We start from the raw sequence: 20737 nt of genomic DNA on the forward strand, positions 1-20737 counted from the left end.
CCACATAATGTATATAATAATTTGGCATATATCTGAACATTTACTTTTGATGATAGTAGTTGTAAAATGGACCTCTGGAACCTGCCTTTATGCCTGTGATATTTCAATGAACATGTTTTTATTTCATAAGTTTTGTAACAACTGTCTTCATGAATGGACCAAGGCGCAGCGGGAATGTGGATACTCATAGTTTAATTCAAAAAAGAGTAAAGCATCCACGGTGAAAAAACAATAAACAAGACAGCAACAGTTTTGCAGGCTAAATAAACACAGTGCAAAAACAACTACCCACAACCCCAAAGAAAAACACACACTCCTATATAGGACTCCCAATCAAAGGCAACTCAACACACCTTCCTTCAATTGGGAGTCCCAATCACCAACACAACCATTCACACACACAAAACCCCTGCCACATCCTGACCAAAACTAACACCATTACGCCCTCTGCTGGTCAGGACGTGACAGTACCCCCCTCCTCTCAAGCTCCACCTTCGGCGTCGCCCACTTCGGTGGCGCCGATAGCTGCGCCGGGCAGACGGACCACTCTGGCTGGACCAGAGGACAGGCGGGCCACTCTGGCTGGCCCGGAGGACAGGCGGCTACTCGGGCTGGCCCGGAGGACAGGCGGGCCACTCGGGCTGGGCCGGAGGACAGGCGGGCCACTCGGGCTGGGCCGGAGGACAGGCGGGCCACTCGGGCTGGGCCGGAGGACAGGCGGGCCACTCGGGCTGGACCTTAGGACAGTCGGGCCGCTCTAACTGATCCGGGCAGTCGGGCCGCTCTGGCGGCTCCGGGCAGTCGGGCCGCTCTGGCGGCTCCGGGTTGGCGGGCCGCTCTGGCGACTCCGGGCTGGCGGGCCGCTCTGGCGACTCCGGGCTGGCGGGCCGCTCTGGCGACTCCTGACTGGCGGGCAGCTCTGGCGACTCCGGGCTGGCGGGCAGATCTGGCGACTCTTGGCTGGCGGGCAGCTCTGGCGACTCTTGACTGGCGGGCAGCTCTGGCGACTCTTGACTGGCGGGCAGCTCTGGCGACTCTTGACTGGCGGGCAGCTCAGGCGACTCTTGACTGGCGGGCAGCTCAGGCGACTCTTGACTGGCGGGCAGCTCAGGCGACTCTTGACTGGCGGGCAGCTCAGGTGACTCTTGACTGGCGGGCAACTCAGGTGACTCTTGACTGGCGGGCAGCTCAGGTGACTCTTGACTGGCGGGCAGCTCTGGTGACTCTTGACTGGCGAGGCTGGGCTGACGCACTAGACGCCTGATGCGTGGGGCTGGTACTGGACGTGCCAGCCTGGAGACACGCACCTCCATGCTAGTGCGTATAGCGGGAAACACCGGACCGTCGAGGCGCACTGGCGGTCTTGAGCGCAGGGTTGGCATCACCCCTTCCGACTCGATGCTCACCTCACCCTGGCACATGCGGGGTGCTGGTACAAGGCGGACTGGCCTGTGCGTCCGTATAGGCGAGATGGTGCGTACCTCAGCGTAACATGGCGCCCTCCACCTCATACGCACCTCCCTGTAATCACGGGTAGCTGGCTTACGGCTCTTCCTTGGCCTGGCCAAACTACCCGTGTGCCCCCCCCCAAAAAATTATTGGGGGTGCCTCTCCGGCTTCCTCGCCAGCCGTGTTCCAGCATAACGTTCGCGTTGGTTCCTCTGTCCAGCTGCCTCCACTCTCCTGAGTGCCTCCACCTGTTCTCATGGGAGGCGATCCCTTCCGGCCAGGATCTCTTCCCAAGTGTAGACTCCCTTGCCGTCCAGGACGTCCTCCCATGGCCATTCATCCACCCGATGCTCCTTCCTCTTCTGCTGCTTGGTCCTTTGGTGGTGGGTAGTTCTGTAACAACTGTCTTCATGAATGGACCAAGGCGCAGCGGGAATGTGGATACTCATAGTTTAATTCAAAAAAGAGTAAAGCATCCACGGTGAAAAAACAATAAACAAGACAGCAACAGTTTTGCAGGCTAAATAAACACAGTGCAAAAACAACTACCCACAACCCCAAAGAAAAACACACACTCCTATATAGGACTCCCAATCAAAGGCAACTCAACACACCTGCCTTCAATTGGGAGTCCCAATCACCAACACAACCATTCACACACACAAAACCCCTGCCACATCCTGACCAAAACTAACACCATTACGCCCTCTGCTGGTCAGGACATGACAAGTTTAATGACTTGCCTAATTCTTACCACTTACTTGCACAAGGTATCAAAGTATCGCATCGTTATTTTATTTTTAAAAGTTGCCAAACTCATCGGAGTTCACTTCCTATGATGAAAAAATACAAACCAGCAACTCTGACTGTACACCGTTTGAAGGGCTGCTGTAACTATGGTATGCTACAGGACACATGTTAGATTGTAGTTTTTATCACATGTTTTATGCCTGTTCAGACAGCCAATAATATCACTCAGTTCAGAGTTTCCGCCTACTTCATAATGATTAACCAATGAATATCATCATATAAAAGGTGTCCTGTTGTCAGACCCCACACTCTATACTGTTCAGAAAGGACATGATGATTATATATTGGACAATCTTTTTGTTTTATGCCAATTTTGGTAACTAAGAAATATTAATATGGTTCCTTTTATTTTGTATATCATAGTCTTTTGAATCCAATTGAATGACTATGTAGTCTGAATAATTTTTTACATTTTCATAATGATAATAATGTATATTTCTGTACTATAACTTTGTCTGATTTATTTAGTTTGTTTGCTTCACAGGTTGTGCACTTAACGATGTAATCCAACCAGATCCTGTGATGGTTACACAACTGGGACAAAGTGTATCTCTCACTTGCTTTTGTCGATCTCATTTTATATCTTGGTACAAGGAAACTGTTGGAGAGAAGCCTCTTCTCATGGCATCATCATATTATCACAATAAAAATATTTTTTATTACAACAACTTTAACAAAGACTTTACTGAGACTAAACGTTTGAGTGTGAAGAGAGGATTTGACAGCTGTAACCTAATCATCTCCAAGACAGAGTCAGGGGACTCAGCTACATACTACTGTGTTGCTATGGTAGAGAACAAATTCAAATTTGGAGAAGGAACTGTTTTAATTGTCAAAGGTAATATAAGTTGCTTTAAAAAAAGTTTGTAATGATGTGTGTTCATATAATGCTAAATTAAGAATGTACACACAATGATCTTACTCACTCTCTTCAAATTCAGGTTCCAACAGCATGTCTGTGCTCCAACAGCCTTTGTCTGAGTCAGTCCAGCCAGGAGACTCTGTGACTCTGAACTGTACAATACACACTGAGACCTGTGCAGGAGAACACAGTGTCTATTGGTTCAGACATGGCTCAGGAGAATCCCATCCGGGAATCATTTACACCCATGGAGACAGTAGTGATCAGTGTGAGAAGATCCCTGAGGCTGGGTCTACTACACAGAGCTGTGTCTACAACCTCCCCAAGAGGAACCTCAGCCTCTCTGATGCTGGGACTTACTACTGTGCTGTGGCCTCATGTGGGGAGATACTGTTTGGGAACGGGACCAAGCTGGACATCGAAGGTAAGCTGTGCATAACCAAAATACCACACATTTTCTCTCAAATGTGTGGTAAAATTTAATTCCATGACTTTCAATTCATATTAGATTTTAAATATAACTTGTATATCTAATTTTTATGCCAAAATCACTGAGGAATAAAGAATAATATAAAATAATCAAGCCTTGTTTTTTAAGTTTCAGACCTGTTGGGCGATCAGAGTAATCTTCTTTTCCTCACCAGTATATCTTGCCCGTCAACTACTGTGATTCTGAGTGTGATTGTCAACGTTATCCTCTGTGTGAGAATGAAGAGGTCACGATGTGAACACTGAGCAGGTACATTAAAAGTCTTCATACGAATAGTAATAGTAATAGTAATATTAGTTACATTTCAAAAAGAGGAATGAAGGCTCGCCCTCCTTTTACCACTTCCCTCTCTGGCCTACTACATTTTGAAGCAGAAAATATGACATTCACAGCAGTATGTGTTTTTATTTGTAAAGAAGAAAAGGTTTCCAATATAATGAATGCTTTGACATTTGCCTTTTAGTAGGGACCCCTTTTCAACAAAGCCACTATGGGAATCCTCATGCCAACACTTCAGAACAACAGGTTAGCAGGATCAATTGTACTGTATCAAGAGTGAGTCTGGAGAAGTGTGTTAAAGCAAAATATTACAGCATTAGATTTGACCCAGAGTCTGAAATGAGTAAATCTGTGTTTCATCCCAATAGCTCCACGGTAACGATGATGCCCTGAACTATACTGGCCTAAAGTTCAGTGACAAGAAGAGTACCAAGCCCAAGAAACAGAGGAGAGAACAGAGAAAGGAAGAAACCATCTACTCTGGTGTGAGTTATCAAGTCAGGATGTGACAGTCCTCCAAACAGCATCATTTTAAGTTGAGCCCTACTGACCTCCTTTTTGAGCTTGACTGTGTCCGTGCAACTTGGCTATTTTGTACTTTCCTCATTTGTTGTAAAATGTAATATTTGGGTCTAGCTGAAGAGACTGTCACTGCATTGGCATACTCTCCCAATATCAATGTAGAATCACTCAGATGCAGAGCATAATTGTTCAGGAAGTGTGAATGCTGATACTAGATGGTTTCAGAATTCTCAAATCCTCAGCAATAGTGGCTGAGGTTGACTGACTGGATACATTTGCTTTTGTAAAAAGAAGTGTAGCACAAAATGTCTGAATTCTTCCTTTTCATGATAATGGTTGTAACATGGAACTCTGAAATCTGCCTTTATGCTTTTGTGATATTTCAATAAATATGTTTTTATTTCCTACGTTTATTGACTTGCTCAATTCTTACCACTTATTTGCATGAGGTAATATTATGTTTGAATTTCTTCCACTTTCACATTAGTGTTTTGTGTACATCGTTGACAATTGTGTACAAATTACAATTAAATGCATTTTAATACCACTTTGTTACGCAATAAAAATGAAGTCTTCCAATGTTGGTGTAGACTTTCTATAGGCACTGTATGTGCCACCAGTCTCAGAAACCAACCAAAATGATGAAAAAATACAAACCAGTAACTCTGACTTTACACCATTTGAAGATGAATATCAGAACTCTTTGATAGTGTAAGCATTTTAAAAGAAACACATCATTGATTCATCAATGAATACAGACTGTATCTGTATGTAAGTTGAGAATCCTGTCTAAGAATAATTTACACCTATGGAGACACAGAGCTGTGTCTACAACCTCCACAAGAGGAACCTCAGCCTCTCTGATGCTGGGCCTTACTACTGTGCTGTGTCCTCATGTGGGGATATAGTATTTGGGCATGGGACCAAGCTGGACATTGACCATAAGCGATATTTCTGACATTTCTGAAAATGTCTAACATACTTTCACGTTGCTGTGAACAAATTGCATGTCTGGTTGAACAAAATTTCCTGATTCTAATCTATTACTCTCTGTATTTCCACAGATGGTTGTAAGGAGGACCAGGTTCTCTTGCTGTACTGTCTGGGTGTAGCGTTGGCTCTTTGTGTCATCTTCATCATTGTCCTTGGTTGTGTTATTTAATAGATGACCAAGAAAACATCTCTGCTGTGCAGAGGTATGCGTTGTCATTGCCTACAATATATGTAGAATGGTGCCAGAGAGGATGGCTGACATTTTACGTACTCCTAACCAACTGTGTTATTTTGTTTTGTTTTTTGCATTGTTTATAACTTATTTTTTTACTTATTTTATTCATAATGTTGCTGTTACCGTCTCTTCTGACCGAAAATAACTTCTGGACATTAGAACAGCGATTACTCACCACGAACTGGTAGAAGCTTTTTCTTTTAACCTCTCTTGGGTAGGGGGGCAGTATTTTGACGCCCAGATGAAACGCGTGCCCGTAGTAAACTGCCTGCTACACAGGCTCAGAAGGTAGGATATGCATAGTATTAGTAGATTTGGATAGAAAACACTCTGAAGTTTCTAAAACTGTTTGAATGATGTCTGTGAGTATTACCTGTTTGGGATAGGGGGCAGTATTTTCACGGCCGGATAAAAAACATAACCGATTAAATCTGGTTATTACTCCTGCCCAGAAACTAGAATATGCATATAATAGATTTGTACTCGCTAGAATATGCATATAATAGATTTGTACTCGCTATAATAGATTTGCACTCGCTATGTCCGATTTTAAAATAGCTTTTCGGTGAAAGCACATTTTGCAATATTCTAAGTAGATAGCCCGACTCTCAATCAAAGGCAAATAGACAACACCTGCCTTCAATTGAGAGTCCCCACCCCAATTAACTAAACATAGAACCAGACTCACTAGACTAAACATAGAAATACATGAATATAACACAGTGCCCAAAAACCCCGAAATACATCAATCAAATGCCCTACTAAATAAACCACCACACCGAACCACATAAAACAAATACCCTCTGCCACGTCCTGACCAAACTACAATAACAATTAACCCTTATATTGGTCAGGACGTGACACATGCTAAGAAACTGTCATCCACTAGGGCTTCTATCACCAGACAATCACTTCACCTCACCAAAAACATCTACGAAAAACACATAACAAACATAGCAAATACAATACCGTAGTCTTCTTCTAGTGATCTCTCATTCAGGATTTACACTCAGTAGAATAGATGGATAGAATGCCCTTTAATGATATTGTTATTGAGTAAGTCCATGGTTCTACTGGCCTAGCATCACACAAACACAATCAGGGTTTGTGTTTGATTGAGAATACTGTACTGAGAGAGAGAGAGAGAGAGAGAGAGAGAAAAGAGCAGAGAGAGACAAAGGTCTTGTGTGCCTGAGGCCAGCAGGCCCTAACAAAGCGTAGAGACATCCTCATTTTGTGTTCATCACAGACCACAGAGTAACTGTAAATCAGTTGCTTTGTGTGTGAGGGGACATCCAGCGAAAAATCCTATCGCCATTAGCATAACAAAATGTAATACTTTTTTTTTTCATTTTTTTTTTCAAATTATATCGTTTTATAGATACACCTCTCCTGAATCGAACCACATTGTCCGATTTCAAAATGGCTTTACAGCAAAAGCAAAACATTAGATTATGTTAGAGGAGTATATCGTAAAAGTAGCCACATAGCCATTTTCCGACCAACCACATGCATCACAAATAACCAAAAAACAGCTAAATGCAGCACTAACCTTTGACAATCTTCATCAGATGACACACCTAGGACATCATGTTACACAATACATGCATTCTTTTGTTCGATAAAGTTCATATTTATATATAAAAACAGCATTTTACATCGGTGCGTAACGTTGACTAACTATTTTCCCTCAAATGCATCCGATGAAACAGCGCTACAATTTACTAATTTACTATTCGAAAACATTTTTAAAATGTAATATTGTCACTCTAAGATTTATAGATGAATATCTCTTGAAAGCACCTGTAATGCCAGATTTAAAAATAACTTTACTGGGTAATCACACTTTACGATAAAAGGGGATGCGATACTCAGAACAATAGGCTAGCAATAGCAATAGGCTAGCCATCTTGGAACAATCGCATATCAAATCTAGTCTTGTATACTATTGTCAATAATCCCTTACCTTTGATTATCTTCATCCTTAGGCACTTCCAGGAATCCCAGGTCCACAACAAATGTATTTTTGTTCGAAAAAGTTCATCCTTTATGTTCCATTAGCTTGTTGTTGTTAGCGCGTTCTGAAGGCTGCATCAAAAGTTCCGACGTGGGCGGGGCTACTCTTTCAACAAAATGCATTTTTTTCTTATTTAGGTTCGTTCAAACATGTCAAACGTTGTATAACATAAATCTTTAGGGGCTTTTTCAACCAGAGCTCCAATAAGATTCGAGGGGGACGATTGCATTGTGTTTCAAAACGTTTTGAAAGGGGAGGGTAACCAGGGGCACCGGCGTCATAATGGTGATGGCCCTCTCCGTGTGACCACGTTCCACAGCGTGTCATTCTGTCAGTTTTCACAGTAGGAGACTCAAATCACTTTGTAAAGACTGGGGACATCTAGTGGAAGCAATAGGAAGTGCTCAATGAACCATAGCTCACGGTGTGATTAATAGGCAACGTGATGAAGTTGAGTTCGCAATTCAGAATTCCACTTCCTGTTTCGATCTGTCTCGGGGTTTTGACTGCCATATGAGTTCTGTTATACTCACAGACACCATTCAAACAGTTTTAGAAACTTTAGGGTGTTTTCTATCCACAAGTATTCATTTTATGCATATCCTAGGTTCTGAGTTTGAGTAGTAGGCCGTTTAAAATGGGCACGAATTTTTTTCAAAATGCGCTGTGGCGCCCCCTATCCTAGGCAACCGTCAAGAGGTTAACATGTATGAAACCAAGGCTTTTACGGTTACAGAAGTCAACAAATGAGAGCGCCTGGGACACGCAGGGCCTGGTTTAACCTCCATATCACCCGAGGAACAGAGGAGGAGTAGGACGAGGGTATGGCTAAAGGTTATCAAAACTGGTCGTCTAGTGCATTTGGGACAGAGAAAAAAAGGAGCAGATTTCTGGGCGTGTCGGATAGATTCAGGGCATAATGTACAGACAAGGCTATGGTAGGGTGCCGGTACAGTGGAGGTAAACCTAGGCATTTGGTGACGATAAGAGAGGTTGCTTCTCTGGACGCACTAGTTATGTTGGGTGAGGTCACCGCATGTGTGGGAGGTGGGACAAAAGCGGTATCTGAGGCATGTTGAGTGGGACTATGGGCTCCACAGTAAATTAAAACAATGATAACTATCCTAAACAACAGTATACAATGCATATTGACATTAGAGAGAGACATAAAGTGAGGCATAAAGCAATCACAGGTGTTGATTGGGAGCGCTAGCTAAGACATCAACGGTTAAGACAACAACAGCTAATCAGCTGAGACAACAACAGCAGGTAAAATGGCAATGAATGGGCAGAGAGGGTCAGTTAACTACACACAGGGCCTGAGTTTAAGGCTGGGGCCGACAGATAAACAAAATAAACAAAAATGAAGTACCGTGATTAATGAACAGTCCAGCAGGCATCAGCTATGTAGTCAAGTGATCATAGGGTCCAGGGAATAGCAGTAGATGAAACAGGGAAGCCGCTAGGTAGTCATTAATACAATAGCAAGCGGGAGACATGGCGTTCAAAAAAAAGTTAGCAGGCCGGGGCTAGTAGAAGTGTCTGCTCCGATGTCCGGCAAAGGCTGGTTGATGGCACAACGGATGGAATTACGTCGGCTGACCAGTCATGAAGGAACGGCAGGGCACCGTGTCGACAAAGGGTCCAAGCCAGTTGGCAAAAGAGGTATTGTAGCTGGAGTAATTTAGTTTGCTAGCCGGGAGATGCGCTGGCTCGCGGCTAACTGATGCTGGCTTCGGGACAAGGGCATTAGCCACTATAGCCACTCGGTAGCAGCTAGCTAGCAGCGATGTTCCGATGCAAAGGTCCAGCGCTTACGGCAAGAATCCGGTGGTGTAGTGGATTCTAGTTGTGTTAGTGAAGAGTCCGGGAGGCATCAGCTGTGTAGCCGAGTGATCATAGGGTCCACTGAGCAGGCCGGGAGATGGGTTTGGCTCAAAGCTAGCTTCGGGGCTGGGCCACTCGGTGGTAGCTAGCTAGCAGCTACGATCAGGAGTAATGGTCCAGGGCTTACGGCAGGAATCTGGTGTTGCAGTGGAGAAAAACAGTCCAATATGCACAGGGTTGATAACTGTGGTTGCTAATTTCTGTATTACCAAATGAGGAGAGACAAACTTCACACACACCAGTCAGAGTTTATACTTAAACTACAATTTTAATTATAAGAGCTTTGCAGTAGCAGTTGACTTTCAACGATTCACCATTTCTAATGACCCGTTGAGAGTGTTGAACACAATGACTTCTGAGATCTTTATAGTAAGATCCACCCCCTTTTGACATGACAAACCACAGATAGTTAGGAACGGTTCACAAAGAAAGGCTGTTTACTTTAGAGAGGAGTATCCACAGCTAGATAACATTCACTATAAATTATCGTTCAGTTTGATCCCCAATGACGAGGTTCTAATCTCGTCCCTGGTACTTCATAGAACAAAAACACCATTTCATCCAATGGCATATATCAATTGTCAACTCTAAATACTCCCATCTCAAGCAAACCCCCTCTTGACCCCACTCCTGGACAGGCTCACTGGGGTGAGTGAGCCTCTAGGCCATATACTACCACAGGATAAGTGCGAGATCTAAGAGACCATGGTCCCAGACACTGCCATAAACCTCCCCACAATAAGGAAAAGGAGGGTGTGACTTGCTCACAGACATTGTGGAGACAAGTCATTGGTTCCCCATTAATCACGCCATCCCTTCACATGGTTTAAGCATAGGTAAAGAGACATTCACATATGAAGACAATGTCCTCCTCTCTTGCTGATATTCTGCAGAGCAACAGAGACAAGTAAAAGACAAGTCTGACCTCTTCCCCTCTCTGGGCCCCAAGTGTGTGAGCCGCAGCTAAGGGAAATGTGTAACTGAAACATTCCAGAGTCAAAGGACACTTTCTAATGACAAGTATCTCACATAAGCATATTATACTAATAAAACATCTTAATTATCTATGTTACCCAACTAATTCTGATTCATCCCCCACATAACGCGCTGTGCAGACTGGCAAGTATTATCCATGCTAAAAGCGGCAGGTGTCGGTGCTAAAGGTAAAGGCCGCTAGCAGTGGTTACCAATGACTAAGTAGCTAGTAGCTAATTAGCTGTTTAGCTTCTGATGGCTAGCTTCTGATGGAGGTTCTGGCTATAAGGTCTAAAAATTGCAGATCCATATCACATTGGGTGAGGCGGGTTGCCGGAAGGTATATTTAATTTTAAAATGGAAAAAAAGAATGAAAATATATTGAAATATTTACAAAAAAGACGAAAAATACAACATTTACACGGGAGAACGACAAACAACGTCTGCACTGCTACGCCATCTTGGTGAAGTGTAATATCAGTCCCATGACTTGAATTGGAATTGTGCCACGAATACTAAAACATTATAATTTGGAAACAGTGCCAAGTAAGTTAAACCAAAGCATGGACTGCTGTCATACCTTCTCCATAGACTGCTTATAAGGTAAGGAAACCAATATGTAATTTCAGGGGTGCCACTTTCACAGAGGAAAGATTCTCCAGGCTGGACTGACTTAGATACAGGCTGCTGTACAGCAGTTTTGCTTGATCCGGAAATAAAAAGTTAGTTCAGAACTTTAGATGATGGATTAGCACATTTAAACAATTAACATAATTAGCCATATTTTACAATATTACTGTTAATAAAACAATAGCCCACCTTTCAGAATGAGAAATATCCCGTTTTTGAATTCCATCACATTAACATTCATTCCCCCATAGAAATATGTAGTGGAGTCAGATGGCTGAGTGTTGTAGATGATAAAATCCATTTCCACTTTGCACTGTGAACCTGAGGATTATCCTTAAACTCATTGTGAAATGTTGAACCACCATCATATCTGTAAATTGTTATTAATACAAGATGAGGATTCTTTCCTACACTTATCTTGTACCATCAGATAAGATTTTCTGTCCGGATAGATGCGTTGCAGAGTCACATTGTCTCCAAGATGAACGTGCAGAAGAGGTTAACTCAGACAACACGAACATTTACTTACTTTAATTACATGAACCCTAAGTCCTGGTTGGGTGTGGTGTACAGTGTTTGGTGTGAATCAAACATTGTTAAACATTGATTTAGGAATATGAAATATTAGAATCCTTGGTTTACCAATAGTATTTTAAGTTGTTAAACTGCAATGATTCATGAACATCCTTCAACTTCTTCTCTCTGGTCTGTAACAGAACAACTGAGATGAGGGTCAAGAGACAAAGTGAAGTGACAGCATCAGCAGAACTGTGAATCTACATGCACCACAGGAGGCACAACATTTAGGTTGGCTCCATTGGTTGTTTGAAGAGGAAGTGAGGTTGAGAAAATGTCCCACCTTACAGACAGATACAGTGTGTACTCATCGATGAATCACTGATGCGTCTCTCTAAAAATGCTTACACTATCAAGAAGGTGTATCTTCAAATGGTATAAAGTCAGAGTTACTGCTTTGTATTTTTTCATCATTTGAGTTGGTTTCTGAGACTAGTAGCACATACAGCGCCTATAGAAAGTTTACACCAACATTGGATTTCTTCACATTTTATTGTGACACAAAGTGGGATTCAAATGGATTTAATTGTCATTTTTTTGTCAACGATGTACACAAAACACTCATGTCAAATTGGAAGAAATTCAAACATAAGATTAATGGTAAGAATTGGGCAAGTCATTAAACATATGAAATAAAATCATGTTTATTGAATTATTACACGCATATAGGCAGGTTACAGAGTTCCATTTTACAACTATTATCATCAAAGGGAAGAGTTCAAATATTTGCAAAATCATTATATACATTTTGTTGTACACTTCTACAAAAACAAATGTATCCAGTCAGTCAACCTCAGTGACTATTGGTGAGTATTTGAGACTTCTAAAACCATCCTAGTATCAGCTTTCACACTTCCTGGACACTTATGTTCTGCATCTGAGTTATTCTATGTCGTTATTAGGAGAATATGCCAATGCAGTGACTGTCTCTACAGCTACACTCGACTGTTACATGTACAAAACAGCCAAGTCACACGGACACAAGCTCAAAGTGGAGTTCAGTAGGGCTCAACTTAAATAATGATGATGATTGGAGGACTATCACATCCTGTCTTGATTACTCACACCAGAGTAGATTGTTTCTTCCTCTCTCTGTTCTCTCCTCTGTCTCCTGGGCTTGGTACTCTTCTTTTCAGTGAACTTCAGGGCAGCGTAGTTCAGGGCATCATCATCACTGTGGAGCTATGGGGATGAAACACAAGTTCAGACTCTTGGTCAATCTAATGCTGTACTCTTTTGCTTATCCAGACCCACTCTTGATACAGTGGAACTGATCCAGCTAACCTGTTGGTCTGAGGTGTTGGCATGAGGATTCCCATAGTGGCCTTGTTGAAAAGGGGTCCCTGCTAAAAGACAAATGTCAAAACATTCAATATATTCTAAACCTTTTCTTGTTTACTAATTAAAATACATACTACTGTGAATGTCATATTTTCTGCTTGAAAATGAAGTAGGCCAGAGAAGTAAGTGGTAAAAGGAGGGCGAGCCTTCACCCTACTTTATGATCTATAACTATTATTACTATTAGTATGAAAACTTTTACTGTACCTGCACAGTGTTCATATTGTGACCTCTTCATTCTCACACAGAGGATAACGTTGACAATCACACTCAGAATCACAGTAGTTGTCAGGCAAGATATAATGGCAAGGTAAATTATATTACTCTGATCACCCAACAGGTCTGAAACTTAAAAACAAGGCTTAATTATTTTCTATTATTATTTATTCCTCAATGCATTTTACATAAAAGTTAGCTATTAAAGTTATATTTTTTGAAATGTACTATATTTCAAACCATTTGACAGAAAAGTAGTGCTGTATTTTGGTTATGCACAGCTTACCTTCGATGTCCAGTTTGGTCCCGTTCCCAAACAGTATCTCCCCACATGAGGCCACAGCACAGTAGTAAGTCCCAGCATCAGAGAGGCTGAGGTTCCTCTTGGGGAGCTTGTAGACACAACTCTGTGTAGGAGACCCAGTCTCAGGGCTCTTCTCACACTGATCATTCCTGTCTCCATGGGTGTAAATGACTCCTGGATGAGATTTTCCTGAGCCATGTCTGTACCAATATACACTGTGTTTTCCTGCACAGGTCTCAGTGTGTATTGTACAGTTCAGAGTCACAGAGTCTCCTGGCTGGACTGACACAGACACAGGCTTCTGGAGCACAGACATGCAGTTGGACCCTGAATCTGAAGAGAGTGAATAAGATCATGGTGTGTACATTCGTTCCTGCTAGATTAATTAATTTAGCATTATATGAACACACTTCAGTACCACCAGTTTTAAAGCAACTTAAGTCACCTTTGACAATTAAAACAGTTCCTTCTCCAAATCTGGCTTCCCTCGCTGACAAACTAACACAGTAGTATGTTGCTGAGTCCCATGACTCTGTCTTGGAGATGGTCAGGTTACAGCTGTCAAATCCTCTCTTCACATTCAAACGTAAATAAAAACTATTTTCAGTCCCATAATTTGATGATGCCATGAGAAGAGGCTTCTGTCCAACAGTTTGCTTGTACCAAGATACACTGATCAAATGAGATCGACAAAAGCAATTTAGTGTTACACTTTGTCCCAGTTGTGTAACTATCAAAGGGTCTGGTTGGATTACATCCTTTTTAAGTGCACAGCCTGTGAAGGTATAGTACAGAAATATACATTATTATCATTATTCAGACTACATAGTCATTCAAATGGATGAAAAAAGACTATGACATAAAAAAGGTAAAAGGAACCACATTAATAAGTCTAACTTACCCAAATTGGCGTAAAACAAAAAGATTGTCCAATATATAGTCATCATTTTACTGTCCTTTCCGCATTGTTTAGTGTGTGGGTCTGACAACAGGGCACCTTTTATATGATGACACTCATTGGGTAATCATTATGAAGTAGGCGGAAACTCTGAACTAAGAGGTATTATTGGCTGTCTGAACAGGCACGAAACATGTGATAAAACTACAATCTAACATGTGTCCTGTGGCATTCCATAGTTACAGCAGCCCTTCAAATGATGTAAAGTCAGAGTTACTGGTTTGTATTTTTTCATCATTTGGGTTGGTGGCTGAGACTACTGGTACATATGTCCTCTTTGACATACACAGGGGGTTTACATTGTATTTCTCATTTAATGTCTGTAGAAGGACGTTCAAGCTTTCAGGAGGAAGTGAACTCTGGTGAGGTTGGCACCTTTTTCACAAAATAAAGATGTGATCCTTTGATAACTGGTGCAAATAATTGGTAAGAATAGGGCAAGTGTAACGGCTGTCAGGAGAGAGAGTTGACCAAGGTGCAGCGGAGTTAGTGTTCATCATTGAATATTTAATAGCAGAAAGAACACTATACAAAAATAAGAAAACCGACAGCCAAACAGTCCTGTCAGGTGCAAAACACTAACAGAAACAATTACCCACAAAACCCAAAGGAAAATCATGCTCCTTATGTGTGGCTCCCAATCAGCAACAACGCTCTACAGCTGTGCCTGATTGGAAGCCACACGGCCAAAATCAATGAAACAAACCAACATAGAAAAATGCACATAGAAAGCCCACCCAATGTAACACCCTGGCCTAACCAAAATAAAGAACAAAAACCCCTCTCTATGGCCAAGGCTTTACAGTACCCCCCCCCAAGGTGCGGACTCCGACCACAAAACCTGACTCTGAAGGGGAGGGTCCGGGTGGGCCTTCTTACGGCGGCGGCTCAGGTGCGGGACGTGGCCTCTGCTCCACCCTCGGCGTCGCCCTCTTAGGTGGCGCAACTGGCCGCGCCGAAGGTCTTGTGGGCAACCCTGACTGCGCCCGGCTGGCGGGCGGTGATGGTCGCGCCCGGCTGGCGGGCGACCCTGGTTGCGCCCGGCTGGCGGGCGGCGATGGCTGCGCCCGGCTGGCGGGCGGCAATGGTTGCGCCCGGCTGGCGGGCGGCCCAGGCTGCGCCCGGCTGGCGGGCGTCCCTGGCTGCTCCGGGCGGCACTGACCCAGGATTTACCAGGCTGAGGAGACAAGTAAGAGACCTGGCCCTAGGCGCAGGCACAGGACTCACCGGGCGGCAATGGCTGCGCCTGGCTGGCGGGCGGCAATGGCTGCTCCCGGCTGGCGGGCAACCTCGGTTGTGCCCGGCTGGCGGGGGTCCCTGGCTGCGCCCGGCTGGCGGGCGTCCCTGGCGGCTCCGGGCGGCACTGACCCAGGATTCACCAGGCTGAGGAGACATGTAAGAGATTTGGCCCTAGGCGCAGGCACAGGACTCACCGGGCTGGCGGGTGGCTCTGACTGCTCTGTACAGGCGGGCGGCTCTGGCGGCTCCGGACAGGCGGGCGGCTCTGGCGGCTCCGGACAGGCGGGCGGCTCCGGACAGGCGGGCGGCTCTGGCGGCTCCGGACAGGCGGGCGGCTCTGGCGGCTCCGGACTGGCGGGCGGCTCTTGCGGCTCTGGACTGGCGAGACCCACTGGGGGCCTATTCCTAGGAGGTGGCACAGGACGGACCAAGATGGGGAGACCCACTGGAGGCCTGGTCCGAGGAGGAGGCACAGGCTTAACCAGGATGGGGAGACCCACTGGAGGCCTAGTCCTGGGAGGTGGCACAGGACGGACCAGGATGGGGAGACCCACTGGAGGCCTGGTCCGAGGAGGAGGCACAGGCTTAACCAGGATGGGGAGACCCACTGGAGGCCTAGTCCTGGGAGGTGGCACAGGACGGACCAGAATGGGGAGACCCACTGGAGGCCTAGTCCTGAGAGGTGGCACAGGACGGACCAGGCTGGAGAGATCCACTGGAGGCCTGGTCCGAGTAGGAGGCACAGGATACACCGGGCTATGGGTGAGCACTGGAGTTCTAAACTTTACGCTCTTTACCCATACTCCAGGCTGAATGCCCACTTTGGCCCAGCACGGGCGGAGAGCAGGCATTGGGTGAACTGGACCCTCCCAGCGCCCTGGAGACACAGTGCGCAGAGCCGGTGCAGGATACCCTTGCCCGAAAAGGCGCACTGGAGACAAGACGCGCTGAGCTGGCACAACCCGTCCAACCCGTCCTGGCTGGCCTGTAGCGCACCGGGCTATGCACACGTACTGGGGACACCGTGCGCTTTACCGCATAACACGGTGTATGACCAGTACTGCGCTGCCTCCTGTAAGCACGGGGAGTTGGCTCAGGTCTACCGCCTGACTCCGCCAATCTCCCCGTGTGCCCCCCCAAAAAAATGTTTGGGGGCTGCCTCCCGTGTCCGTTGCGCTCCCTCTCTTCGTACCAGCGCCTCTCAGCTCTCGACTCTTCTATTTCCCATTGCGGGCGGCGATAATCCCTCGCTTGAGTCCATGGTCCACCTCCGTCCAGTAATTCCTCCCATCTCCAGGAATCCTGAACGCTCCTCTCCATTTTCTCCAAAGTCCATGAGTCCATACTATTCTCCTTCTCCTGGTGCCTCTCCTTCCTCCGCTGCTTGGTCCGTTTTCGGTGGGTAATTCTGTAACGGCTGTCGGGAGAGAGAGTTGACCAAGGTGCAGCGGAGTTAGTGTTCATCATTGAATATTTAATAGCAGAAAGAACACTATACAACAATAAGAAAACCGACAGCCAAACAGTCCTGTCAGGTGCAAAACACTAACAGAAACAATTACCCACAAAACCCAAAGGAAAATCATGCTCCTTATGTGTGACTCCCAATCAGCAACAACGCTCTACAGCTGTGCCTGATTGGAAGCCACACGGCCAAAATCAATGAAACAAACCAACATAGAAAAATGCACATAGAACGTCCACCCAATGTAACACCCTGGCCTAACCAAAATAAAGAACAAAAACCCCTCTCTATGGCCAGGGTGTTACAGCAAGTCATTAAACTAGGAAATAAAAACATGTTTATTGAAATATCACACAAACATAAAGGCAGGTTACAGAGTTCCATGTTACAACTATTATCATCATAAGGAAGAAGTCAGACATTTGCAAAATCATTATTCATTTTGTTGTACACTTTTACAAAAACAAATGTATCGAGTCAGTCAACCTCAACCACTATTGCTGAGGATTTGAGACTTCTGAAACCATCCTAGTATCAGCTCTCACACTTGCTGGACAATTATGCTCTGCACCTGAATGATTTTACATTCATATATGGCAAAACTAGGCCCCTGCAATAGCATCCTACAATAAATGAGAAATGTATATAATAGTCAGTTCACACTGGCTCAGTCAAGATCAAAGTGGAGTTCAGAGGAGGGGGGGGCTTAACTTAGAATGAGGCTGATTGAATGACCCTCATATGTCACATCCTGTCTTGATTACTCACACCAGAGTAGATGGTTTCTTCATCTCTCTGTTCTTTCTGTCTCCTGGGCTTGGTACTCTTCTTGTCACTGATCTTCAGGGCAGTATAGTTCAGGGCATCATAATCACAGTTAAGCTATGGGGGTAAAACAAGGACTCAGTAAATTCAGAGTTTGAGTGAAATCTAATGCTGTAGTATTTTGCTTTAATACTCATTCCCTGTCTCATCCTGCTAACATGTTGGTCTGACGTGTTGGCATGAGGCTTCACATACTGGCTTTGCTGAGAAGGGGTCCCCGCTAAAAGACAAAATACAAAACCTGTAAAACACTTGAAACCTCTTCTTGTTTACTTATTTAAAGGCATACTACCATGTCTTATGTTCTTAATTAAGAAATGACATCAGAGTACCTGTAAATAGGTTGCTGTGTGTGTGAGGTGGTGTTAGTGGCATGAGAAGAGAAAAAAAACGGTTCATCAATGCAACATAAAGATGCCTGAGTATGGTCTAAGTAAATACCTTCCTTTTGTCATGTCTACTCCCGCTCCTCACCTCCGGCTTTCGACGTCGCCGGTTTAGTAACCACCGCCTTTTTCATTACGCACACCTGGCATTCATCATTAGGCACTCATGGACTCCATCACTTCACTGATTACCTCCCCTATGTCTGTCACTCCTTTAGTTCCATTCCCCAGGCAGTTCTTAACTGACTTGCCTAGTTAAATAATGGTTAAATTAAATTAGAGTGTTGACTATGTGTTTCATGTCTATACACTACTCGTGTTTGTTATATTGTTCTGTGTTCCGTTTATTATTAAACTCACCACCTGAACTTACTTTCCGACTCCCAGCATAGATGTTACACCTTTGTCCTGATTATTGTTAAATGCTTCATTTATCTTCTCACAAGAAAGTCATTGTCAAATGAGTTTGGCAGAGAAGCAATGCACTTAATTCATTACAGTTACAGCCAATGAAGTTAACAATTAAGGCTGTGTCATTCATCCAGTTCTACTGTCTGATCCCAGAGTAAACCGTCTCTTCATCCATGTTGCTTCTCTGTCTTCTACACCTGTTCTTGTTGTTGCTCAGATTCAGAGCTACATAATGGAGACTGTCTGCATCTTGGGCCTGTGAAGAACAATTATGAAATGGAGAGGAATATTGCTATATGTTTTTATGGTAATACAACATCAGGAATTCTGCTTACCCCTGTATCTGAAGAAAAGACTCCTGGACTTTATGTCTGAGACAGATCCTGAAAAGAAAGACAGAAAAGATAAAGATACAACTCCTTCTTCTAATACAGATACATCTGGTGATATCAAAGAAGAGCAACTTCTAAAAAGGAATTTACTTGCTACATACAATATTCATATATTTTGTATGAACTTCACTTACCTCTACACTGCAGACAATTTATCTTGTTCATCTTGTACATGATGATACCAAGGACAATGATCATGATAAACGAGAGACCCAATGCTGAGGTCAGGCAGTAAACAAAGAGAAGAGGGTCTGCACCATTGTCTGGGAAAATGAATATGATGATTGAAGTAAAGTAACTATGGATGATTGCACATTTTCTTATATGATCTAAATAACTATTACTGTATACAGTTTTACACAGTAGATTATACAATAGATATGAAAAAAAAATTAAGATGTATCGTCTACTCTTGATCTTCAGCCTAGTCATGTTCCTGAACAGTATCTCCCCACATGAGGCCACAACACAGTAGTAAGTCCCAGCATCAGAGAGGCTGAAGTTCCTCTTGGGGAGGTTGTAGACACTGCTCTGTGTAGGAGACCCAGCCTCAGTGCTCTTCTCACATTTATCACTCCTGTCTCCATGGGTGTAAATGATTCCTGGATTGGACGGAGTTCTCCTGAGCCATGTCTGAACAAACAGACACTGTGCTCTCCTGCACAGGTCTCATTGTGTATTGCGTTTTGATGTGGTGCCTTATGATGGTAGATCACAAAAAAGCATCGTTATGGAAAATGCCTAATAAAATATAAATAATGTTAAAAAGTAGAATATTTGTAATATTTTCACTTGTCAGCATTAACATGGTTCCATCATCAAAGAGCATGTGATTCAAGAAAATCTTCCCACAATGGTAGGTCCCAAGGTCCCTTTGTGGCAGAAATGGTAGGGTGAAATGTGTTTTTTCTTGCAATCACAGTCAATCAGCCATCAAATTAATTGTTGAATAGGACATCACTCAGGTACTTCAAAGATTTAGTGATATACTGAAGCACCATGCCAGTGGTGAGTTTGTACCATACCATGTAGTTTATGTTCTCACTGGTCATGTGGCATTCAGTAGTCACATTACCTCCCAGCTCTGCTTTCTCGGAAGAAGTGGGATGAACAATAACTGGTGTTTGAGATGCACCTGAAAAAAACACTATATTTACTGCATTTATTACATTTACCAAAAGCCTATAGTAAGCACTTTAAATGTATAGTAAACATGTATAACATTAGTCAATTGAGCTAGATGTTACTTCCATGCTTTCCAAATCAAAAGAAAGGCGAGGAGCTTATTCATCTTTCTTGGGGATGAGACTGACCTGTGTAAAAGGCAGTCTCTCTACAGAAAAGAATGGAAACTTGCGTTTACGTTCATTGGTTCATCTCAGGTACCATCTGTTTTCGATGGTCAAATTTGATTGGCTGAACACTCGATAGGCCGCCCAGTAGACCATGAATGGAATAAACACTGTCCTCCTATG

At 43.9% G+C, this 20737-nt stretch overlaps 1 protein-coding gene across 1 annotated transcript; it reads left to right on the top strand.

Annotated features, from left to right (window-relative positions):
* The first annotated feature begins 2710 nt into the window (after nt 1-2710).
* LOC115194944 (immunoglobulin superfamily member 3-like) lies at nt 2711-12746 on the top strand. The gene is made up of 5 exons (XM_029754856.1): nt 2711-3097; nt 3201-3545; nt 5477-5572; nt 11903-11956; nt 12628-12746. Exons 1-5 carry the CDS (start codon nt 2782-2784, stop codon nt 12744-12746), a joined length of 930 nt encoding a protein of 309 aa, XP_029610716.1. The 5' UTR covers nt 2711-2781.
* The last annotated feature ends 7991 nt before the right edge of the window (nt 12747-20737 follow it).

This window comes from Salmo trutta, chromosome 5 (genome assembly GCF_901001165.1).
Source record: "Salmo trutta chromosome 5, fSalTru1.1, whole genome shotgun sequence".
Classification (NCBI taxonomy): Eukaryota; Metazoa; Chordata; class Actinopteri; order Salmoniformes; family Salmonidae; genus Salmo; species Salmo trutta.

What these genes read in the sequence shown, in the direction of transcription:
- LOC115194944 (XM_029754856.1), top strand. Translation starts at nt 2,782, where the DNA reads ATGGTTACACAACTGGGACAAAGTGTATCTCTCACTTGCTTTTGTCGA. An exon ending in GACCAAGCTGGACATCGAAG is followed by an intron (nt 3,546 to 5,476) that starts GTAAGCTGTGCA and finishes GTATTTCCACAG; the next exon opens with ATGGTTGTAAGGAGGACCAG. An exon ending in ACAGGAGGCACAACATTTAG is followed by an intron (nt 11,957 to 12,627) that starts GTTGGCTCCATT and finishes TGTCGTTATTAG; the next exon opens with GAGAATATGCCAATGCAGTG.